At 46.5% G+C, this 27,500-nt stretch overlaps 1 protein-coding gene across 1 annotated transcript in view; it reads right to left on the reverse strand.

Annotated features, from left to right (window-relative positions):
* Window positions 1–27,500, reverse strand: part of LOC106575792 (kalirin) — an 88,343-nt gene that overhangs the window by 8,718 nt on the left and 52,125 nt on the right. The window contains 9 exon segments of the mRNA XM_045698021.1: window positions 137–315; window positions 929–1,254; window positions 15,510–15,774; window positions 23,920–24,022; window positions 24,906–24,961; window positions 24,963–25,061; window positions 25,895–25,996; window positions 26,842–27,032; window positions 27,176–27,287. Coding sequence (XP_045553977.1) covers window positions 137–315; window positions 929–1,254; window positions 15,510–15,774; window positions 23,920–24,022; window positions 24,906–24,961; window positions 24,963–25,061; window positions 25,895–25,996; window positions 26,842–27,032; window positions 27,176–27,287 — 1,433 coding nt within the window.

The following is a 27,500-nucleotide window of genomic DNA, read 5'->3' on the forward strand; positions in this document are numbered from 1 at the left end:
ACGCGCAGCACACACACACACACACACACGCACGCACACGCACACACACACAGAAGAGATGGTTAAATGGCCATCGGTCCATTGCCTGTAGAGAGGAATTAGGCAGGGAAGGATGTTTTGAAGGTGTGTGTCTTACATGCGGCCTCTCATGGCTTTGTTCTTCTGCTCTGTGTCTGACTGGTTGGAGCCCTCGGAGTCCTCAGGGTCGTTGCTATCTTTAATGATCTCCATGGGAGGTGGGAGGGGCGTGTGTGGATCCTCCTCCAGCTCCTCCTCTCCTCCACTCTGGACAGAGTCTTCACGGCTCTTCCCCTTCTGCCCACAGAAACAGAGAGAGAAACAGAGAGAGAAACAGAGAGAGAGAAAGGAGAGAGAACGAGAGAGAAACAGAGAGAAAGAGAGAGAAAGAGAAAGAAACGGAGAGAGAGAGAAAGAGACCAGTTGAAGGTGATCCCGTCAGACATCAAAAGCTTCCGTATGATCATATATATATGTTGCTGGTTGTATGATCATATATATATGTTGCTGGTTGTATGATCATATATATATGTTGCTGGTTGTATGATCATATATATATGTTGCTGGTTGTATGATCATATATATATGTTGCTGGTTGTATGATCATATATATATGTTGCTGGTTGTATGATCATATATATATGTTGCTGGTTGTATGATCATATATATATGTTGCTGGTTGTATGATCATATATATATGTTGCTGGTTGTATGATCATATATATATGTTGCTGGTTGTATGATCATATATATATGTTGCTGGTTGTATGATCATATATATATGTTGCTGGTTGTATGATCATATATATATGTTGCTGGTTGCGGTGATGTGTGTGTGTGTATCAGACTGTGTAAGTGCGTGTGTCATACCATGTGTGTGTATGTAAACTTGCTACAGTGTGTATCGTACCAGGTGTGTGTTAGCGGTGAGCGGCGTGGCTAGCTCGGGCCGGTTGTCTCGTCTCCTGGTGCGTATTGGAGGTTTCTTCCCCTGGCTGTCGGCTTTGCCCTGGCTCAGTCTCCTCACGGGGCTGGTCAGCCAGCGCTTCAACGTGTTCCCGGTACCAGAACCACTCCGCTTGGGCCCCGGGGAGCCCACATTCACACCAGGAGAACCAATAGACACTCCGCCGGGGGAACTGACGGACACACCGCCAGGACCGGAGCCCAGGGATGTCTGGGACTGGAGAGACGCTACAGAGTCTGATCTGACCTCTGAACCTACAGGGCTGGGCTCTGGAGAAAGAAAGGGAGGGAGTGACAGAGGGAGGGAGAGATAGGAAGGTAGGGAGAGAGGGATGGAGAGAGGAAGTGAGAGAGGGATGGAAGAGGGAGGCAGAGAAGGGAGAGAGAGGGAAGGTAGGAGGTAGGTGAGGGGAAGGGAGAGAGGAAGAGAGAGAATCTTGTTTACATTTCCAAAGAATCTTGTTGTCCAGTAAGATGACAGGCCTCCAATTCTTGAGAAGACCTACACTAGACAGTGTATTCTTGAGAAGATCTACACTATACAGTGCATTCTTGAGAAGACCTACACTATACAGTGCATTCTTGAGAAGACCTACACTAGACAGTGTATTCTTGAGAAGACCTACACTATACAGTGCATTCTTGAGAAGACCTACACTAGACAGTGTATTCTTGAGAAGACCTACACTATACAGTGTATTCTTGAGAAGACCTACACTAGACAGTGCATTCTTGAGAAGACCTACACTAGACAGTGTATTCTTGAGAAGACCTACACTATACAGTGCATTCTTGAGAAGACCTACACTAGACATTGTATTCTTGAGAAGATCTACACTATACAGTGCATTCTTGAGAAGACCTACACTAGACAGTGTATTCTTGAGAAGATCTACACTAGACAGTGCATTCTTGAGAAGACCTACACTAGACAGTGTATTCTTGAGAAGACCTACACTAGACAGTGCATTCGGAAAGTATTCAGACCCCTTCACTTTTTCCACATTTTCTTACGTTACAGCCTTATTCTATTTCCTCATCAATCTACACACAATACCCCATAATGACAAAGCAAAAACAGGGTTTTGAAATTTTAGCAAATGTATTAAAAATAAAAAACAGAAATACCTCATTTACGTAAGTATTCAGACCCTTTGCTATGCGATTTGAAATTGAGCTCAGGTGCATCCTGTTTCCATTGATCATGTTTCTACAACCTGATTGTAGTCCAAAAGTGGTAAATTCAATTGATTGGACATGATTTGGAAAGGCACACACCTGTCTAGATAAGGTCCCACAGTTGACAGTGCATGTCAGAGCAAGGAAATGTCTATAGAGCTCCGAGACAGGATTGTGTCGAGGCACAGATCTGGGGAAGGGTACCAAAACATTTCTGCAGCATTGAAGGTCCCAAAGAAGGGAGACACATCGCCGTTCATCGCGGAAGTCGAAGGCGGCGTCCTCCACTTTCTGAGCCCTCTGCGGTGACGGGATTCCTGAATGGGCTGCCGACATCGAATAGCTTCGCTGCTCTGGAGCCTGTTGTCCCGGGACCATCTTCTCATGGAGCGTGGGAGGTTCCTTCCGTATCGGCCAACATTGTGATGGCATCGCCAGGGTCTAAGGCGGGTTCTGCTTCACTGTGGTTATGGTGGGTTCTAGGGTATTGGACTTATCAGAAGTCATGCCCTCCTGGCTGTTGTCATCAAACATTGGAAAGGTTCTTGGTCAACTAAATTGATGTGAGGACAACATTAGCATTACATCTAAGTCAGTTTTACCCATCTCCTCTTTGGTCACTGTGAGAGTTCCACATGTTGTATCTGAAAGTGGTGACATGCCTAACGGTGTTAATGAGAAATGTCATTGCTATTCCTACTTTGTTTTATTTTCCTAATAGGTATAATTCAATCTTTGAGTCTCCTGTTCTGAAATCTCAAAGTAATCTGACTTGTATTGAAACTCTGTGTGATTTTAAATGCAAAAAAGGTTTGACATTTTTACATCTTAACTGTCACGACACCCGCCGAAGTCGGCTCCTCTCCTTGTTCAGGCGGCGTTCAGCGGTCGACGTCACCGGCTTTCTAGCCATCGCCACTCCATTTTTCATTTATCCATTTGTTTTGTCTTGTTCACTGCACACCTGGTTTTCATTCCCCAATCACACTACATGTATTTATTCCTCTGTTCCCCCTCATGTCTTTGTGTGAAATTGTTTGTGTTATGTGTTAATTGTTGACGCGCCAGACTGGTTTGCTTGTACCGTGTTGTTCACGAAGATGTTTATTGTTAAACATAAACTATTGTGACTGTTTTGCGCGTTTTGCACATTTGCCTATGGGCTGGAGGTTTCGACGCAGTGGTATCCGTCTGTTGGTTTCTCCTGCCTAAATAAAGTGTGCTCCTGTTCACAACTCTCTGCTCTCCTGCACCTGACTCCACTACCAGTACACACACACCTGACTCCACTACCAGTACACACACACCTGACTCCACTACCAGTACACACACACCTGACTCCACTACCAGTACACACACACACCTGACTCCGCTACCAGTACACACACACACCTGACTCCACTACCAGTACACACACACACCTGACTCCACTACCAGTACACACACACCTGACTCCACTACCAGTACACACACACACCTGACTCCACTACCAGTACACACACACCTGACTCCACTACCAGTACACACACACACCTGACTCCGCTACCAGTACACACACACACCTGACTCCACTACCAGTACACACACACACCTGACTCCGCTACCAGTACACACACACCTGACTCCACTACCAGTACACACACACACCTGACTCCACTACCAGTAACACACACACCTGACTCCGCTACCAGTACACACACACACCTGACTCCGCTACCAGTACACACACACACCTGACTCCACTACCAGTACACACACACCTGACTCCGCTACCAGTACACACACACCTGACTCCGCTACCAGTACACACACACCTGACTCCACTACCAGTACACACACACCTGACTCCGCTACCAGTACACACACACCTGACTCCGCTAACAGTACACACACACCTGACTCCACTACCAGTACACACACACCTGACTCCGCTACCAGTACACACACACCTGACTCCACTCCCAGTACACACACACCTGACTCCACTACCAGTACACACACACCTGACTCCGCTACCAGTACACACACACCTGACTCCACTACCAGTACACACACACCTGACTCCGCTCCCAGTACACACACACCTGACTCCACTACCAGTACACACACACCTGACTCCGCTACCAGTACACACACACCTGACTCCACTCCCAGTACACACACACCTGACTCCACTACCAGTACACACACACCTGACTCCGCTACCAGTACACACACACCTGACTCCACTACCAGTACACACACACCTGACTCCACTACCAGTACACACACACACCTGACTCCACTACCAGTACACACACACCTGACTCCGCTACCAGTACACACACACCTGACTCCGCTACCAGTACACACACACCTGACTCCACTACCAGTACACACACACCTGACTCCGCTACCAGTACACACACACCTGACTCCACTACCAGTACACACACACCTGACTCCGCTACCAGTACACACACACCTGACTCCACTACCAGTACACACACACCTGACTACGCTACCAGTACACACACACCTGACTCCACTACCAGTACACACACACCTGACTCCGCTACCAGTACACACACACCTGACTCCACTACCAGTACACACACACCTGACTCCACTACCAGTACACACACACCTGACTCCGCTACCAGTACACACACACCTGACTCCGCTACCAGTACACACACACCTGACTCCGCTACCAGTACACACACACCTGACTCCACTACCAGTACACACACACCTGACTCCACTACCAGTACACACACACCTGACTCCACTACCAGTACACACACACCTGACTCCACTACCAGTACACACACACCTGACTCCACTACCAGTACACACACACCTGACTCCGCTACCAGTACACACACACCTGACTCCACTACCAGTACACACACACCTGACTCCACTACCAGTACACACACACCTGACTCCACTACCAGTACACACACACCTGACTCCACTACCAGTACACACACACCTGACTCCGCTACCAGTACACACACACCTGACTCCACTACCAGTACACACACACCTGACTCCACTACCAGTACACACACACCTGACTCCGCTACCAGTACACACACACCTGACTCCACTACCAGTACACACACACACCTGACTCCACTACCAGTACACACACACCTGACTCCACTACCAGTACACACACACCTGACTCCACTATCAGTACACACACACCTGACTCCACTACCAGTACACACACACCTGACTCCACTACCAGTACACACACACCTGACTCCACTACCAGTACACACACACCTGACTCCCCTACCAGTACACAGACACCTGACTCCACTACCAGTACACACACACCTGACTCCACTACCAGTACACACACACCTTACTCCGCTCCCAGTACGCACACACCTGACTCCACTACCAGTACACACACACCTGACTCCACTACCAGTACACACACACCTGACTCCACTACCAGTACACACACACCTGACTCCACTACCAGTACACACACACCTGACTCCACTCCCAGTACACACACACCTGACTCCACTACCAGTACACACACACCTGACTCCACTACCAGTACACACACACCTGACTCCACTACCAGTACACACACACCTGACTCCACTCCCAGTACACACACACCTGACTCCACTACCAGTACACACACACCTGACTCCACTACCAGTACACACACACCTGACTCCACTACCAGTACACACACACCTGACTCCACTACCAGTACACACACACCTGACTCCGCTACCAGTACACACACACCTGACTCCGCTACCAGTACACACACACCTGACTCCGCTACCAGTACACACACACCTGACTCCGCTACCAGTACACACACACCTGACTCCACTACCAGTACACACACACCTGACTCCACTACCAGTACACACACACCTGACTCCACTACCAGTACACACACACCTGACTCCACTCCCAGTACACACACACCTGACACCACTACCAGTACACACACACCTTACTCCACTCCCAGTACACACACACCTGACTCCACTACCAGTACACACACACCTGACTCCACTACCAGTACACACACACCTGACTCCGCTACCAGTACACACACACCTGACTCCGCTACCAGTACACACACACCTGACTCCGCTACCAGTACACACACACCTGACTCCGCTACCAGTACACACACACCTGACTCCACTACCAGTACACACACACCTGACTCCACTACCAGTACACACACACACCTGACTCCACTACCAGTACACACACACCTGACTCCACTACCAGTACACACACACCTGACTCCACTACCAGTACACACACACCTGACTCCACTACCAGTACACACACACCTGACTCCGCTACCAGTACACACACACCTGACTCCACTACCAGTACACACACACCTGACTCCACTACCAGTACACACACACCTGACTCCGCTACCAGTACACACACACCTGACTCCGCTCCCAGTACACACACACCTGACTCCACTACCAGTACACACACACCTGACTCCGCTACCAGTACACACACACCTGACTCCACTACCAGTACACACACACCTGACTCCACTACCAGTACACACACACCTGACTCCGCTACCAGTACACACACACCTGACTCCACTACCAGTACACACACACCTGACTCCACTACCAGTACACACACACCTGACTCCGCTCCCAGTACACACACACCTGACTCCACTCCCAGTACACACACACCTGACTCCACTACCAGTACACACACACCTGACTCCACTACCAGTACACACACACCTGACTCCACTACCAGTACGCACACACCTGACTCCACTACCAGTACACACACACCTGACTCCACTACCAGTACACACACACCTGACTCCACTCCCAGTACACACACACCTGACTCCACTACCAGTACACACACACCTGACTCCACTCCCAGTACACACACACCTGACTCCACTCCCAGTACGCACACACCTGACTCCACTACCAGTACACACACACCTGACTCCACTCCCAGTACACACACACCTGACTCCACTACCAGTATACACACACCTGACTCCACTCCCAGTACGCACACACCTGACTCCACTCCCAGTACGCACACACCTGACTCCACTCCCAGTACGCACACACCTGACTCCACTCCCAGTACACACACACCTGACTCCGCTACCAGTACACACACACCTGACTCCACTCCCAGTACACACACACCTGACTCCACTCCCAGTACACACACACCTGACTCCACTCCCAGTACACACACACCTGACTCCACTCCCAGTACACACACACCTGACTCCACTACCAGTACACACACACCTGACTCCACTACCAGTACACACACACCTGACTCCACTACCAGTACACACACACCTGACTCCACTACCAGTACACACACACCTGACTCCGCTCCCAGTACACACACACCTGACTCCACTACCAGTACACACACACCTGACTCCACTCCCAGTACACACACACCTGACTCCGCTCCCAGTACACACACACCTGACTCCACTCCCAGTACACACACACCTGACTCCACTCCCAGTACACACACACCTGACTCCACTACCAGTACACACACACCTGACTCCACTCCCAGTACGCACACACCTGACTCCACTCCCAGTACACACACACCTGACTCCACTACCAGTACACACACACCTGACTCCACTCCCAGTACACACACACCTGACTCCACTCCCAGTACACACACACCTGACTCCACTCCCAGTACACACACACCTGACTCCACTCCCAGTACGCACACACCTGACTCCACTACCAGTACACACACACCTGACTCCACTCCCAGTACACACACACCTGACTCCACTCCCAGTACACACACACCTGACTCCACTCCCAGTACGCACACACCTGACTCCACTCCCAGTACGCACACACCTGACTCCACTACCAGTACGCACACACCTGACTCCACTCCCAGTACGCACACACCTGACTCCACTACCAGTACGCACACACCTGACTCCACTCCCAGTACGCACACACCTGACTCCACTCCCAGTACACACACACCTGACTCCACTACCAGTACGCACACACCTGACTCCACTCCCAGTACACACACACCTGACTCCGCTACCAGTACACACACACCTGACTCCACTCCCAGTACACACACACCTGACTCCACTCCCAGTACACACACACCTGACTCCACTACCAGTACACACACACCTGACTCCGCTACCAGTACACACACACCTGACTCCGCTACCAGTACACACACACCTGACTCCACTCCCAGTACACACACACCTGACTCCACTACCAGTACACACACACCTGACTCCACTCCCAGTACACACACACCTGACATTAACATTCGTAGTTTATTACCTAAAATGGATCATGTTAAGATCTTGGCCTCTCAGGCAGACCCTGATATTTTTATTTTACCAGAAACCTGATTAACTGATAAAACCCTGGACTGTGAGGTTGCTATGGTTGGCAACAATGTGTTTAGTGCCGATAGGAAAGGCAAAGGGGGTGGTGTTGCTATTTACACAAATAATCTTATTTCTGTGTCTCTGTTATTAAAGGCTACCTCCCGTCCTAAACAATTTGATTTGTTGGCTTTAAGTCTTTAGTTGGGTTCAAACTCAAAAATAAGTTATAGGAATCTATCGTCCCCCCTCCGCCAAGAAATATGTACTAAATGAACTCACTGATTAATTTGCCATTTTTACTACCCCAGAGGTGTTAATTTCTGGAGATGTTAATCTTGCATGGGGAACGCAGGATGCTGACTGTTTAAAGGATTTTTGTACTAATCTAAATTTGACCCAGCTGATTACAAAGCCAACACGTCCAAACTTGACTTTGATTGACCTCATATTTACAAATACTCCAGAGAAATATGCTGGGAGTGGAGTGTTTGCTTTGGATATTAGTGACCACTGTCCCATTGTATGTGTCAGGGATATGCGGATGCCAAGATCCAAACCTCGTTTTATCAACAAGAGGGATTTTAAACATTTCAATGAACAGGCCTTTTTTGGAGATCTTTATTTTGGTGACTTTGATTGTATTGCATCTATACCTGACCCAGAGTTGGCTTTGAACCACTTCTCAAATGTTTTACATTGTACTGCAGATAAACATGCTCCCTTTAAAAAACGGAGAATTAAAAATAGGTCTTGCCCTTGGTTCAGTCCAGAGCTATCTGAAGTCATACACAACAGAGATGCTGCCTGGGCCAAAGCTAGATTCACAGACTCGGGCCCAGACTGGCAGTCTTTAAGGCGATTGAGAAATCTGTGTGTAAAACTAGTTAAAAAGCAAAATCAGATGATTATGTTGATACACTATCTGAATGTACAGGGAACCCAGCTCCATTTTGGAAAGCTGTTAAATCACTGAAGGGTTGTGTCTCCTCTTCTCTCCCCCATGAAATGAATTTATATTCTGGCCCTATTACTGACAAAATTGATATCATTAATGTATTTAATCACCATTGTATATCAGCGGGCTATATATTTGAATGTATTTCAAAGTCAGCTCTTTAAAAGAGTAGTTTGGATGTTGATGGTGAAAAACTATTGTATGATACTGAAAATGCTGGGCAGGAGTTTTCTTTTCAGAAATTCACTGATAAATAAGTCCTGGATGATTCACTAACATTAGACAATAAAAAATCCACAGGGGCTGATCATTTGGATCCTGGTCTGCTTAAGTGTGCAGCTCCCCTTATTGCTGGATCAGTAGCCCACATTTGTTATTTAACATTGTTATCAGGAAGTATTCCAAAAGCAGGGAAATCTGTGCTGCCACTCCATAAGGGTTGGGATACAAAGGATCTTAACAACTATCGCCCCATTTCAAGACTACCTTGTTTAGCTAGGATTCTTGAATCCTTGGTTAATGCACAACTTTGTTCCTGTTTATCTGATAATTGTAATCTTAATATAAACCAATCCGGGTTTAGGCCTGGGCATAATACTACCACAGCAGCCACGCTAGTTGTTAAGGATCTTGTCAATGCCTTGGATGCTAAAAAGATCGTTTGATACTGTTGATCATTCTGTTTTGCTGAAGTTATCAAGAATAGGCCTGGGATATAAAGCCTGGTCACGGAGGTGACCAAGAACCCGATGGTCACTCTGACAGAGCTCCAGAGTTCCTCTGTTGAGATGGGAGAACCTTGCAAAACTCCACCAACCAGGCCTTTATGGTAGAGTGGCCAGATGGAAGCAACTACTCAGTAAAATGCACCTGACAGCCCACCTGACTCTCAGACCATGAGAAACAGATTCTCTGGTCTGATGAAACCAAGATTTGGCCTGAATGCCAAGTGTCACATCTGGAGGAAACCAGGCACCACTCATCACTTGGCCAATATCATCCCTACGGTGAAGCATGGTGGTGGCTACATCATGCTGTGGGGATGTTTTTCAGTGTCAGGGACTGGGAGACTAGTCAGGATCGAGGGAAAGATGAACGGAACAAAGTATTAGAGAGGTCCTTGATAAAAACCTGCTCCAAAGCGCTCAGGACCTCAGACTGGGGCGAAGGTTCAGCTTCCAACAGGACAACGACCCTAAGCACACAGCCAAGACAATGCAGGAGTGGCTTTGGGACAAGTCTCTGAATGTCCTTGAGTGGCCCAGCCAGAGCCTGGACTTGAACACAATCAAACATCTCTGTAGAGACCTGAACATAGCTGTGCAGCAACACTCCCCATCCAACCTGACAGAGCTTGAGAGGATCTGCAGAGAAGAAGGGGAGAAACTCCCCAAATACAGGTGTGCCAAGCTTGTATCGTCATACCAAAGAAGACTCAAGGCTGTAATCACTGGCAAAGGTGCTTCAACAAAGTACTGAGTAAAAAAGTACTGGGTCTTAATACTTATGTAAATTTGATATTTCAAAAAAATATATATTATAAATAAAAAAACATCTATAAACCTGTTTTTGCTTTGTCATTATGGGGTATTGTGTGTAGATTGATTAGGGGGGAAAACAATTTAATTCATTTTAGAATAAGGCTGTAACGTAACATTTTTGGGGAAAAGTGAAGGGGTCTGAATACTTTCCGAATACACTGTTAGTTCAAATGAGTGGATTTGGCTATTTCAGCCACACCAGTTGCTGACGGGTGTATAAAATTGAACACACAGCCATGCAATCTACATAGACAAACATCGGCAGTAGAATGGCCTTAATGAAGAGCTCAATAACTGTCAACGTGGCACAGTCATAGGATGCCACCTATCCAACAAGTTATTGTGAAGTGGAAATGTCTAGGAGCAACAACGGCTCAGCAGCGAAGTGCTAGGCCACACAAACTCACAGAACGGGACCGCCAAGTGGTGAAGCGCGTAGCGCGTAAAAATCGTCTGTCCTCGGTCGCAACACTCAGTACCGAGTTCCAAACTGCCTCTGGAAGCAACGTCAGCACAAGAACTGTTTGTTGGTGGCTTTATGAAATGGGTTTCCATGGCTGAGCAGCCGCACACAAGCCTAAGATCACCCTGCGCCAGGCGTCGGCTGGAAAGGTGTAAAGCTCGCTGCCATTGGACTCTGGAGCAGTGGAAACGTGTTCTCTAGAGTGATGAATCACGTTTCACCATCTGGCAGTCTGACAGACGAATCTGGGTTTGGCGGATGCCAGGAGAACGCCAGCTGCCCGAATGCATAGTGCCAACTGTAAAGTTCGGTGGAGGAGGAATAATGGTCTGGGGCTGTTTTTCATGTTTTGGGTTAGGCGCCTTAGTTCCAGTGAAGGGAAATAACGCTACAGCATACAATGACATTCTAGACGATTCTTTGCTTCCAACTTTGTGGCAACAGTTTGGGGAAGGCCCTTTCCTGTTTCAGCATGACAATGCCCCCGTGCACAAAGTGAGGTCCATACAGAAATGGTTTGTCGAGATCTGTGTGGAAGAACTTGACTGGGCTGCACAGAGCCCTGACCTCAACCCCATCGAACACCTTTGGGATGAATTGGAACGCCGACTGCAAGGCAGGCCTAATTGCCCAACATCAGTGCCCGACCTCACTAATGCGCTTTTGGCTGAATGAAATGCAAGTCCCTGCAGCAATGTTCCAACACAGTGGAAAGCCTTCCCAGAAGAGTGGAGGCTGTTATAGCAGCAAACTGGGGACCAACTCCATATTAATGCCCATGATTTTTGAATGTAGTATACAACCCCCTCCTAAAGAAATAGATTTTGAAAGGAATATCTCTCAAAGTATTGTAAGTGTGTTGTTGTTCGATAGGACTGTAGGAGGGAAGAGAAAGGGTGGGAAGAAGGGAAGAAGGGAGGGTGGAGGGAAAGAGAGAGCGGTAGTGAGGGAAGTACAGCATGCTGGGTTGACAAAAACTGCAGAAGGAGGGAGAAAAGGTGGGAGAGAGAGTGAGTGAGAGAGAAGGAGGAAGGAGGAAAGGAGAGAGGGAGGAAAGTGCAGGCTTTGGGTGGACGGCAGTTCCCTTTTTCAGGTAAACTTCCTCTGAGACAACAAACCCCAGACCACAGGAACTCTCAGTTTCTGTATGACTGACCCAAACGCACACACAGAAACAACAAACACACAACGCCCAGGGATAAGTGTGTTTCTGGGTGGGTGGGTGAACATATCTGGAGCAATTTCAGCAGAAATGAGTGAGCAAAACCTGACTATCTAGTATAACCTGACTAACTAGTCTAGTAGCCAAACAGACATGGACACGGACAGAGGCAGAGAGATGGAGTGGAGGAATTTCAGGTATGGCCACCAAATCTGTGTGTATATGTGTGTTGTAAATGGGATATGTTAGAAGATCATAACTATTAATACATTGTCCTAGCCTGGCAAAACATCAGCTTATGTGTCCATGTTGCTCTTACAATCTCTCTCTCTCTCTCTCTCCCTTTTTCTCTCTGTCTTTCTATCTCCCACTCTATCCAACAACTACAACAACACGCATCATAGGACCAAATCAAAGCAAAGTCAGCTATACTACCACACACACACACACACACACACACACACACACACACACACACACACACACACACACACACACACACACACACACACACACACACACACACACACACACACACACACACACACACACACTCACCTGTCTCATCAATCTCTCCCAGGATCCAACCCCAAACCCTGGAGCAACAGCCTCTCCTCCTGCGCATGCCTCCCCCCTACCACCTCACCCAGACAGAGAGACAGACAGACAGAGAGACAGACAGACAGAGAGAGGAGGGATAGAGGTTCTTCTCCTAACTCCAGACTCAAACTGAACTCAACTCTGAGATCTAAACTGTTTATAAAGGCGGAGTTAGAGCTGAGCAGTTTTAAGGAAAGAGGCGGGATTAAGTTAGATAACTAGCGAATGAAGTTAAATGATTGAGAGACATTGTGTGTGAATGTGTGTCTGTGTGATCATGTATTTAATGTGTGTTACACTCTAAAGTAGGACACTGCAGTTTTCACCTGCTGTGCTTCTACTAGTATTGTTTTCCCATGCCGTACACACACACACACAGACACACACACACACAGACACACACACAGACACAGACACACACACACACACACACACACACACACACACACACACACACACACACACACACACACACACACACACACACACACACACACACACACACACACACACACACACACACAGACACACACACACACACACACACGACGTGTATGTTGGGTTTTAACTTTAGCGTCAATGTTTGACAGTCAGGTCAATGTATAAACCTCTGAACTCCACCTGTGGCTTTACCTTTACCCTTGTGTGTGTGTGTGTGTGTGTGTACTGTATGTGTGTGTGTGTGTGTACTGTATGTGTGTGTGTGTGTGTGTGTGTGTGTGTGTACTGTGTGTGTGTGTGTGTGTGTGTGTGTGTGTGTACTGTATGTGTGTGTGTGTGTGTGTGTGTGTGTGTGTGTGTGTGTGTGTACTGTATGTGTGTGTCTGTGTGCGTGTTCTCAGGTCAGGCAGGAATTCTTTATTCTGAGCTGCCACAACAAACTGGAGATTAAAACTGGTACGATAGTTACCCAGCTTGTAAGTTAACCTTCACACACACACACACACACACACACACACACACACACACACACACACACACACACACACACACACACACACACACACACACACACACACACACACACACACACACACAGAGGGAGTCCCATAGTGAGTTTCAGGAACTACACTAAACTGCATTTATAATGCAGAGGTAAAAAATGAAAGATTGAAGACTGTTTGTTTGAGTGAACGCCCGTCAGACTGAATTACCATCATCTAAAGCTCCTTTCTGCTCTTTTCTTCACTTCTCTTTTTACCTGCCTTCCCTCTCTCTTTGGCTGGAGTCACAAAACACTTCTTACGCAAAAACTTAAGAAGCTTCTTAAGATTTAAAAAAAATAATAAGTTCATAAGATGTGCAATTTCTCAACAATATCTTAATATTTATTGATTTTCTTATGAACTTCTTAAATATCTTCTTACAAATCTTCTTAAGATGTTTGTTGGTAGGCAACCATTTTAGCTAGCTACATATCTAGCAGTGGCAATCATGTTAGCATATTTCTTACTGAGATTACTGTTCTTAAAACATGTTTTGGGGTTTAAAATAATCAATACTGAAACTTTCAGATGAAGTTTGTGAGTGAATTAAACGTTCCATTGCTTTCATGAGATTTTTCTCTCACTACCCTGAGTTTAGACAAAGGGTTGAGCTATCTTGGAATTAAGAACACTTACAATAACTTTATTTTCAAGAATCTAATTTCTTCTTAACTTTTTGCTTAAGGAGAAACAGAAGAAATTGCGCAAGAACATTTCCAATAACCTTTTTGAGGAACAGCAAGTTTGCTTAACTTTCTTCTTAAGTCTATCGTTAAAAATGGCAGTTAAGAAGAAATGTCTTCTTAAGAAGGTCTTGTGAATCTGGGCCCTGATTTGCTATGTATATCAAATGTAAATGTTCATGGAGTATTTTAATGAAAGTTTAGAGTTATGCACGTCAGCATTTTGGCAGTTGAGAAGGTTCTTGAGTGGGATGTTGAAATTTCCCCTAGATTAAACAGGAAATTAACAGCAGCAGAGAGGAAGTGACCCAAGAACAATAATACCACTTCCTATTTGAAGGCCACCAGACTGGACTGACACAGGTCACCATAACGACCAGAGATGGAGTTGTGTTTCTGAACCTCCAAGAGTGAGAAAGTAACTCTGTAGACCTCACCAAGGTAAAACCACTAGGAATTCAGCTAAAACAACAAACACTTTTTACAAAAGTATCAAAATGACTCCCCATACGTTCCCACGCATTCCACCCCAGAACTCCGTCAGTCTCACCTTTCCCAGCGGTGGCAGTGTTGGTGGTGGCAGGCATCAAGCCGTCCATGTCAGCGCTGTGGGAGTGGGAAAGGCAGAGGGCAGTCATGGGTACCAGGCCCTCCTGTGGGGGGGTGTGGTCTGTGGTCCTGACCAGACACCAGCCCGATCGCTCACTGGACCGCTCCACTAGCTCCACGGTCTGACCGCAACGAACACTCAGCTCCTCGGCCCCGCCCGCCGAGAAGTCCAACAGGACCACGGTCAACTCACAGCCACCGGACAGCTAGAGAGGAGGGCGACAGATAGCAGAGAAAGAGAGAGAGATAGAAAGAGAGAGAGGGTGTGTTAACATTGTGTAAAGTGAGTGGCCTCAGGTTGTCTAGCGGTTAGTCCCCACTCATTTAATAAAGAAAGAAAACATTGTGTAAAATGTGGTAATTTTAAAGTATGAGCTAAAGCTTTGAGAGGGTAGTGAAAGTATAGAGTATAAGTAACAGTCTATGAACGACAGGGAAGACTGAGACCTGTAGAAGTTGTGGTCTTAACGTTGACACTGGTATGCAGGGCAGGGCAGAGCACAGACAGGCACACTATCCCACATAGTCTCACATGTAAATCCTCCCAAATGACCTCTCTTGACCCCCTTTGTCTTACCCCCATAAACCAGTTCTGATTGAATTGGTTCAATAGCCCTGAAACTCTGGGTTGCCAGTTTGATTGAATAGGGTCAATAACCCTGAAACTCTGGGTTATCAGTTCTGATTGAATTAGGGTCAATAGCCCTGAAACTCTGGGTTCCCAGTTTGATTGAATAGGGTCAATAACCCTGAAACTCTGGGTTATCAGTTCTGATTGAATTAGGGTCAATAGCCCTGAAACTCTGGGTTGCCAGTTCTGGTTGAATTAGGGTCAATAACCCTGAAACTCTGGGTTGCCAATTCTGATTGAATAGGGTCAATAGCCCTGAAACTCTGTGTTGCCAGTTCTGATTGAATAGGGTCAATAGCCCTGAAACTCTGGGTTGCCAGTTCTGATTGAATAGTGCCAATAACTCTGAAATTCTGTGTTGCCTGTTTTGATTGAATAGGGTCAATAACTCTTAAACCCCAGGTTGCCAGTTCTGATTGAATAGGGTCAATAACCCTTAAACCCCAGGTTGCCAGTTCTGATTGAATAGGGTTCAATAACCCTTAAAACCCGGGTTGCCAGTTCTGATTGAATAGGGTTCAATAGCCCTGAAACACTGGGTTTCCAGTGTGATTCCAGCCCTAGGTGTTTTGAAACACCTGACTAGAGCATGACCTGATCCTTATGGTACAGACAGAAGAAGGAAAACACTCACAACAAGGGAGAGAGAGAGAGGAGGGGAGAGACATGGAGAGAGAGAGAGAGAGAGAGAGGGAGGAGGGGAGAGGCAGGATAGGGTATGAGAAAGAGAGGATGGGACAGATGGAGAGAGAGAGAGAGTGAGGAAGGGAGAGACAGGGAGGGTATAAGAGAGAGAGGGGAGAGACAGGGAGAGAGAGAGAGAGAGAGGGAGGAGGGGAGAGACAGGATAGGGTATAAGAAAGAAGAGGGGCGAGACAGGGAGAGAGAGAGAGGGAGACAGGGAGAGAGAGAGAGAGAGAGAGAGAGAGAAAGAAAGAAAGAAAGAAAGAAAGAAAGAAAGAAAGAAAGAAAGAAAGAAAGAAAGAAAGAAAGAAAGAAAGAAAGAAAGGGAGGAGGGGAGAGACAGGGAGGGTATGAGAGAGAGAGGAGGGGAGAGAGAGACGATGGGAGAAAGGAAAGGAAAGGAAAGGAAAGGAAGAATAAAGGCAGGAGAGAAGAAGCGAGAGAGAAGAGGTGAGTGCAAAGAGGAACAGAGGTAGGTAGGGAGGGAAGAAAGGGGAGTGAGGGAGAGAGAGAACGAAGGAAGTATGATATATAGTCCTCCTTTAGTGTTCCTATGAGAGAAACATGCTGATTGGATAAATATGTGAATATGTAAATCACGGCTGTCCTTCCAGGAGCTGTCTGTTATCAAAAACACACACACACACACACACACACACACACACACACACACACACACACACACACACACACACACACACACACACACACACACACACACACACACACACCATGGGGACTGTTGGGGTGTTCCCCATCCAAATCATTCACAGATGTTTTGGGAAGCCCGCCATACGGACACAGCTTTCCCAACAGAGAGAGAGACAGACCAACCGAGAGAGAGACAGAGAGAGAGAGAGAGAGAGAATGGGAGGAGAGAGAGAGAGAGAGAATGGGAGGAAAGAGAGAGAGATAAAGAGAGAGAGAGAGGGAGAGAGAGAGAGAATGGGAGGACAGAGAGAGACTGAGGGAAGGAAAGAGAGAGAGAGAGCAACAGAGACAGATATTGTGAAAGTGAGCAGTACAAACTGGGTGAAGAACTCTCAGTACAGTAGTAGTACTGATGGTGAAAATACACTCAGCTCTGAACAGTTTGGTTGTGACCACATACACACACACACTTACATAGGCCACATACCAACAAATACCTAAAATGGTAAAATACCTGCTCCCAATGTCTCAGTGGGTCAGTCTAGAGGCATGGTGCTGCAACAGCAAGGTTGTGGGTTGATTCCTGCATTGACGACATACTGAATACCTTACTATATGGGCTGACGGTTCCGTCAGTCGTCCTGGTTAAGAGCGTTTGCTAAATGACCATATCATAATAACATGGTCATAATAACGTGTATAATAATATCTATGTATATTCATACTAAACACACAATCTAAATTAAAAATTCAAGATGTGCAGAAATGTATACATACCAAGACAGCACTGGTGAACTGTTCCCCAAAAGTATCAGAATGACTTTTAACACTGTGTGAGGGGAACACCCTCGTAACACATATACACACACACAACCCACACAGCTACTGCTACAGGGATGAGGTCATGAGACTAGTCTATTGTTTTGGGGAGACACCCCTCTGGTCCTGTTTTGGCTCTCTGTACTGCACTGCCTCAGAGGAGGGGAGAAGAATCGCTCACTTCCTGCGATTCCTATGGTGGCCAGATGGTGACAGTAACAAAAGATTGGAGAAGTACAGAAAGACATCTCTTCGGTGCTATATCCTCTCCAAGTTGCACTACGAAAGACAGCAGAAGACAACTGTGAGAAGTACGATGAAGAGGTGAATGAAACAGTCAAGTTCAACTTCTATGTTGATGACTGCCTCAAATCTAGTGGTACAGAAGAACAAGCCATAGCTCTCACAAAAAAACCTCAGAGATGTGTGCTGTCAGGGTAGGTTCAAGTTGACCAAGTGGGTCAGCAACAGCCGTGCTGCGCTGGATTCTATCCCTGAGGAACACAAAGCCAAGCAGATAAAATAACTGGACCTGGACAGAGAGAAGCTGCTTGTTGAAAAAGCACTTGGAATCCGATGGAACATTGAAAGTGATGCGTCTACCTTCCGAGTCACTGTCAAGAACAGACCCCTTACGAGAAGATGTATCTCTCAACCATCAGCTCTGTTTACCATCCATTAGGTTTCCCCTCCCCATTTATCTTGAAGGCAAAGCAGATTCTTCAAGGCTTCTGCAAGCTAAAGTGTGGATGGGACCAAGTCATCCCCGAAGAACACTTTATATCATGGAAGAGATGTCTCTCAGAGCTGGACCAGCTGTCCAGATTCCAGACTGACTGGTGCATGATGCCTGAGAACAGCTGCATCACTTCGGTGGCGCAAGTGAACAAGGTTGTGGCACGGCAAGTTACCTTAGGTTCACAAACGGTATGGAAAAGGTCCACATCGCATTCATGCTGGGGAAATCAAGAGTGACTCCACTCAAGCAGATCACAATCCCCAGACTGGAAGTTGCTGCCGCAACATTGGCAGTGCGAGTGGACAGGATGTTAAGGTTGGAGCTCCAGATTTAACTCTAGGAGTCAACTTCCTGGACAGAAAGCCAGTCTGTGCTACAATACATCCGCAACGATACCAAGAGATTCCATACCATTGTGGCTAATAGGGTTGCTGTGATCCGTGACATATCGAAAGCAAAACAGTAGAGGTATTTGATCTCCAAACCCAACCCAGCCGCCGATGCCTCAAGAGGGTTACATGCTGAAACTTTCCTGAACTCAAAGAGATTGCTCAAAGGACCAGCATTCCTGGAAAAAGCAGAAACACACTTGCCGAAAGTCCCCGAGGAGCTTGGCTCCATCCCTCCAGATGATCCAGTGGTGAGAAAAGATGTCATCATCGTAAACAGTACAAGAGTGGAAGAAAAGAGTCCGACCAGCAAACTGATTGAGTACTATTCAACAAGGAAGAAAGCAGTTGCCTGGATGCTGAAACTGAAGAGATCTTCTACGGTTAAGCCAGAAAAGGAAAGTTCTCACAAAACCGGATCTAGAATCAGATCAGAGTTTAAAAACTCATTGAAGAAACAAATTTACATGTTCAAACTAACGTTTGGAAAATAAAGTCTGTCTGTGGATGACCTAGATGAAGCAGAAAAGGTAATCATTCGATTTGAGCAAAGACAGCACTTTAAACAAATTGCACTCATTGTGAAAGGAATACAGTGTGCCAAGGGAAGCGGCTCAATCTGTAAGCTTTATCCAATTGTTGACAATGGCATTCTGAGAGTGGGAGGAAGGTTAAGCAAAGCTGCTATGCCTATGGAACTAAAGAATCCTATGATCCTGCCCAAAGACTTCCACATCTCCAGACTGATCTTACTCCACATCCATGAGCAGGTTGGCCACTCTGGGAGAGGACACATGCTTTCCAGTCTTGGCCAGCGATATTAGATGCCATGTGCCAACTCCTTAGCATGGAAGATCCTAAGAGCTGTGTCTTCTGCAGGCGGGTGCAAGCTAGAGCTGGAGAACAGAAGATGGCCGACCTTCCACAGATTGGGTGTCACCTGATTTGCCACCTTTCACCAATGTGGGCATAGATTACTTCGTCCCCATAGAGGTGAAGCGAGGCCGCGTTCATGTGAAGGGGTATGGTGTGATCTTTACTTGCCTTGTGAGTCGAGCTGTCCACTTAGAATTTGCTAGTTATCTGGATACTGATTCCTGCATCAATGCCCTACGCAGGTTCATCTGTCGAAGAGGCCCAGTAACAAGTATCAGAACAGACAATGGCACCAACTTTGTTGGAACACACAGAAAGCTAGGAGAAGCGTTGAAAGAGCTGGATCACAACAAGATTCAAAATGCATTACTGAAGGAAGGAGTGAACTGGTCATTCAACCCTCCCTCTGGAGCCCACCATGGGGGAGTATGGGAGAGGTTGAAAAAGATCCTCTATTCAGTCCTTAAAGAGCAAGAACTGGATGATGAGGCTTTGCAGACAGCCTTGTGTGAAGTTGAGGCGATCATGAACGACAGACCAATCACAACTGTAACAAATGACCCTAATGATCTAGAACCCCAGACTCCGAACCATCTGCTTCATCTGAAAACAAAGCCAGTCCTGCCACCAGGACTATTCCAGAGAGGAGACCTATACTCACGAAGGAGATGGAAGCAAGTACAATATATCACTGACCTCTTCTGGAAGAGATGGATAAGGGACTATCTCCACTTATGCAGGAGTAGAACAAGTGGAACAAAACTAAGAGAAACTTCAGTCCTGGTGATCTTGTTTCCATCGTGGATGACACAGCTCCAAGGAACTCTTGGCTACTGGGGTGTGTGGTGGAGGCTTTGCCAGGGGTCAAAGGTCTTGTCCGGAGCGTCATGGTTAAGACCAACATCTTACAGAGACCTATCAATAAACTCTGTCTGCTCCTGGAGGCGGCTGAATGAGACACACACACACACACACACACACACACACACACACACACACACACACACACACACACACACACAGATCTCCATCTTCAAATCACGTGCACCTCTGATTCTTGGATGTCGTACTCTTGAATTTTGGGATGTTGAACACTTGAACACTTCCAATCTGGGACTGAGATCACTGGACTCTTGTCCTATATGGGACCTTGTACATGTACATAGCTATGAACCGTAATACTGCTCTGGTATAGTATATTTTGTGTATTGGCTCTATTTTTCAATATTAAGTCCTTGTTATGCATTCAGTGCAGTTAACAATTAGGGGCCGGTATGTTAGAGCCGATTTGGACATATTTGTATAAAAGACAGAACATACAGAGCTCCATGTATGTGTGTATATATATATATATATATACTGCTCAAAAAAATAAAGGGAACACTTAAACAACACATCCTAGATCTGAATGAAAGAAATAATCTTATTAAATACTTTTTTCTTTACATAGTTGAATGTGCTGACAACAAAATCACACAAAAATAATCAATGGAAATCCAATTTATCAACCCATGGAGGTCTGGATTTGGAGTCACAGTCAAAATTACAGTGGAAAACCACACTACAGGCTGATCCAACTTTGATGTAATGTCCTTAAAACAAGTCAAAATGAGGCTCAGTAGTGTGTGTGGCCTCCACGTGCCTGTATGACCTCCCTACAACACCTGGGCATGCTCCTGATGAGGTGGCGGATGGTCTCCTGAGGGATCTCCTCCCAGACCTGGACTAAAGCATCCACCAACTCCTGGACAGTCTGTGGTGCAACGTGGCATTGGTGGATGGAGCGAGACATGATGTCCCAGATGTGGTCAATTGGATTCAGGTCTGGGGAACGGGCGGGCCAGTCCATAGCATCAATTTCTTCCTCTTGCAGGAACTGCTGACACACTCCAGCCACATGAGGTCTAGCATTGTCTTGCATTAGGAGGAACCCAGGGCCAACCGCACCAGCATATGGTCTCACAAGGGGTCTGAGCATCTCATCTCGGTACCTAATGGCAGTCAGGCTACCTCTGGCGAGCACATGGAGGGCTGTGCGGCCCCACTAAGAAATGCCACCCCACACCATGACTGACCCACCGCCAAACCGGTCATGCTGGAGGATGTTGCAGGCAGCAGAACGTTCTCCACGGCGTCTCCAGACTCTGTCACGTCTGTCACGTGCTCAGTGTGAACCTGCTTTCATCTGTGAAGAGCACAGGGCGCCAGTGGCGAATTTGCCAATCTTGGTGTTCTCTGGCAAATGCCAAACGTCCTGCATGGTGTTGGGCTGTAAGCACAACCCCCACCTGTGGGCGTCGGGCCCTCATACCACCCTCATGGAGTCTGTTTCTGACCGTTTGAGCAGACACATGCACATTTGTGGCCTGCTGGAGGTCATTTTGCAGGGCCATGGCAGTGCTTCTCCTGCTCCTCCTTGCACAAAGGCGGAGTAAGCGGTCCTGCTGCTGGGTTGTTGCCCTCCTACGGCCTCCTCCACGTCTCCTGATGTACTGGCCTGTCTCCTGGTAGCGCCTCCATGCTCTGGACAGTACGCTGACAGACACAGCAAACCTTCTTGCCACAGCTCGCATTGATGTGGCATCCTGGATGAGCTGCACTACCTGAGCCACTTGTGTGGGCTGTAGACTCCGTCTCATGCTACCACTAGAGTGAAAGCACCGCCAGCATTCAAATGTGACCAAAACATCAGCCAGGAAGCATAGGAACTGAGAAGTGGTCTGTGGTCCCCACCTGCAGAACCACTCCTTTATTGGGGGTGTCTTGGTAATTGCCTATAATTTCCACCTGTTGTCTATTCCATTTGCACAACAGCATGTGACATTTATTGTCAATCAGTGTTGCTTCCTAAGTGGACAGTTTGATTTCACAGAAGTGTGATTGACTTGGAGTTACATTGTGTTGTTTAAGTGTTCCCTTTATTTTTTTGAGCAGTGTATATATATATATATATATGAATGTATGTGATAAATTATTAGGTACATACCTTTATGATTTATATTTACCTGGTTGAGGTATATTCCTTTGTTATTAGTGTACCTTAGTTTTTGGCTCCCCCTCTTGCCCATGCATTGTACTGGGGTAAGTGTGTTAGTGATAAAGACAGGAAGTTGGGCCTTCAGGGGTGGAGGGAGTCCTAGCTAGACACAGGAGCGGTTTCGAGTTTTGACCAGACATACAAACAGATCATAATATGCATTTTCATGTCAAGTAATCTATGCCTTAAGTTGATTAGAGAATCATTTTAGTTAGATATAAGGAAAATCAATCATCGTTTTGTTGCACCACATCCCTGGATGTCATTGAATGTTTTTGCCGTTTGGCTTTTGGGAACTTTGAATGTGGACTGTATGCGTCAGAAACAACCCTGCCTCAGGCTTGGCAGTGGACATGTTCCATTAGTAAAGGAAGTCACTACACTCATAGAACGTCAATAACAACTCCTACACTCTTAGAAGCTCTTAGAGTCTCTGTATGAGTGTATATACACATAGAACAGATCACTCTTGGGTACTTTTTGTGTAAACAGTGGTGGCTGCTGGGTAGTGTAGTCTGTCTCTACCTTGTCGCTGTCTGCTGTGTTCTGAGAGGTGCGGGAGGCAATGGAGACGGTGTCCGGCTGGCTGCTGGCATCTCCCAGGCTGTCTGCATCCTCATTGGTGTCTCTGGGGGGTGACGCGTACACATCAAAAATATCATGATACGTACGCGCACAACCTGATGACACTTACAGTACATAATATAAACCATAGAGATCCTATTGAAGTTCCAGCATGGGTTGAAAATGGCAGCCATATTGGACAGGGAGAAATACAACCCAGTCTAATGTGAATGAATAGCAGTAGAGACATAATCCTGATTTTACTGATGGAGGAGAATAAAAGTGAAATAGGCATGTCATATATCACAAATGGTGTAATAGAATTATTGTCAACCGAAAATATTGTTATACAATTATAAATGTAGTTTATATGGGTTTTATACAAATGTTCTGTATAAATAGCCTCTAAGATATATGTAAACAGACCATAAATGTCTAAATGTTTCCTTTCTTGGAAATCTGTTAGTGCTATTATATGATACAATATCAGAACTTGTTGCATTTACCACTTGTCTAAGTCCTACAGTATCATCAACTGCTTTCAGCCACTGTATGGCTGTGGATTGACTACATTGTTTAAATGGAATGTTGGTATATTGGCATTTAATTTGAAACATTAATGGAATCATTCCTCTAAAACTGTCTGGCTATCTAGCTAACAAACATACAGTGTAGATCAATTCTTCACATTCATTATTTAACACAATATCTTATCACAGCACTGGCAAACCATGTTTGACCAACTCCCTGACCAAAATGTCTGCCATTTATCCCATCATAAGAAGGTTCAAGACCATTCTAGTATTCTAATTTCTAATTCTAAAATAAAAACACTCAACCCACTTCTCTGTCTTGCAAGTAATACAAACTGTACAACCACCTTAGTGGTACAACAGACAAGAGAGGGAGAGAGGAAGTGGGCTATGTGTGTGTGTGTAGGTACCAACCTCCTGTTGATGCTGCGCGTGCGGACCAGGGTGGGGGCGGGGGTCTTGGGGAGGGGGGATGGGCTCCCTCAGCGCTCCTCTCAGATGGCCACGTCTCTCCTGGATCACCTGACGCACACTACGCACCCACTCCTGCTTCAGCTCCAGAGATGAGGCCTGGGGGAGGGAGGGAGGGAGGGAGAGAGGGGGCGGGGGAGGGTCAGAGGGAGGGAGGGAGGGAGGGAGAGGGGGAGGGAGGGTCAGAGGGAGGGATGAAGGGAGAGAGAGAGGGGGAGGGATGAAGGGAGAGAGGGGGCAGGGGAGGGTCAGAGGGAGGGAGGGAGCGAGGGAGGGAGGGAGGGAGGGGGGGGAGGGTCAGAGGGAGGGAGGGAGGGAGGGAGGGAGGGAGGGAGGGAGGGAGGGAGGGAGGGAGGGAGGGAGAGCGGGAGGGGGAGTGAGAGAGGGAGAGAGAGAAGGGGGAGGGCAGGGGAGAGTGATAAAACGAGACAAACGGATAGTAAAGTAAATATAGGAAATCACAACAGAAGCTACATCAGAGGAGAGTGCACGTGAAAAGGTTCACCAGAGATTTTTACATTTTTTATTTAACCTTTATTTAACTAGGCAAGTCAGTTAAGAACAAAGTATTATTTATAATGACAGCCTACCCCGGCCAAACCCTAACCCGGGCTTTGCTGGGCCAATTGTGCGCCACCCTATGGGACTCCCAATCACGGCCGGTTGTGATACAGCCTGGAATCAAACCTGGGTCTGTAGTGACGCCTCTAGCACTGAGATGCAGTTGGAGAGTGCACATGAAAAGGTTCACCAGAGATGACAGGCAGTAGGAGAGTGCACATGAAAAGGTTCACCAGAGATGACAGGCAGTAGGAGAGTGCACATGAAAAGGTTCACCAGAGATGACAGGCAGTAGGAGAGTGCACATGAAAAGGTTCACCAGAGATGACAGGCAGTAGGAGAGTGCACTTGAGAATATATTTGGCTGTTACCTTGAGGACGGTCTTGTTGTCCGAGGTGGGGGTACGGCCCACCCACAGAGCAAACTTACAGGGGTCCCCCTCAATATGCTCTGTCACCCCCAACTCTGACGTCTGGAAGAGGACACAAGGCAGTTAATGTTTCCTTTGGGAAACAAGGTGGGGTATATGGGATGTAGAATGCATCAAAGTATATATGTGTCGTAGCTATACTCTCAGCCTGCTATTGTAGAGGTACTTGGTGTGGTAGAGTAATATTGTATAGGTGTTTTACTATGTGTATAGTTGAGATGGGGGTACAGTATGGTACGGTGCAGTATGGTACTGCATAGTATGGTATTAGTTTAGTTTAGTATAGTATATGGTATGGCATGGTATGGTACAGTATGGTATTAGTATAGTATGGTATTTGTATAGTATATTATAGTATAGTATGGTATGGTATAGTATGGCATGCTATAGTATAGTATACTATGGTATAGTATGGTGCGGTATAGTATGGCATGGTATGGTATAGTGTAGTATAGTATAGCATAGTATAGTATAGTATGGTATGGTATGGTATGGTATGGTATAGTAAGGTATAGCATGGTATAGTATGGTATAGTATGGTATTAGTATAGTATGGTATTAGTATAGTATATTATAGTATAGTATGGTATAGTATAGCATAGTATAGAATAGTATAGTATAGCAAGGTATAGTATGGTATGGTATAGTATGGTATTAGTATAGTATAGTATTAGTATAGTATAGTATATTATAGTATAGTATGGTATGGTATAGTATGGCATGCTATAGTATAGTATAGTATGGTATAGTATGTCATGCTATAGTATAGTATGGTATAGTATGGTACGGTACGGTATAGTATGGTACGGTATAGTATGGTATGGTATGGTATAGTATGGTATGCTATAGTATGGTATGCTATAGTATAGTATAGTATAGTATAGTACCCTCAGCCTGCTCTTGTAGAGGTACTTGGTACGCCCGGAGGAGTCCTTTATCTCTTTACTGAAGACCAGCGAGAGCTCAAACAGGAACAGGTGGCGTTCCCGGCCTTTCCTGATAAGGGATTTAGGATCCCACACCTGGAAGGTATCCTGCAGGAGCAGCTCTCCCTGCACCTCCAAGCCCTCCTCCAGACCTGGGATAGGAATACAGCAGGAAGTCATGTCACATCATACAGCAGGATGTGACATCATACAGCAGAAAGTGACATCATACAGCAGGAAGTAACATCATAGAACAATAAGTGACATCATACAGCACAATGTGACATCAGCTCACCCTCTAGCATGCTAACATGCATGGCATCGTTGGCTCGCTTTGGAACACTCAGCATGACGTCCAGACCCTCCTTGATCTCGCCTTTTCCCTCCTCACAACACGCCAACAACTCCTGGAAACACACACACACACACACACACACACACACACACACACACACACACACACACACACACACACACACACACACACACACAGACAGACAGACAGACAGACAGACAGACAGACAGACAGACAGACAGACAGACAGACAGACAGACAGACAGACAGACAGACAGACAGGGAGACAGGAAGACAGGGAGACAGGGAGACAGGAAGACAGGGA

This window comes from Salmo salar, chromosome ssa16 (assembly GCF_905237065.1).
Source record: "Salmo salar chromosome ssa16, Ssal_v3.1, whole genome shotgun sequence".
Lineage (NCBI taxonomy): Eukaryota > Metazoa > Chordata > Actinopteri > Salmoniformes > Salmonidae > Salmo > Salmo salar.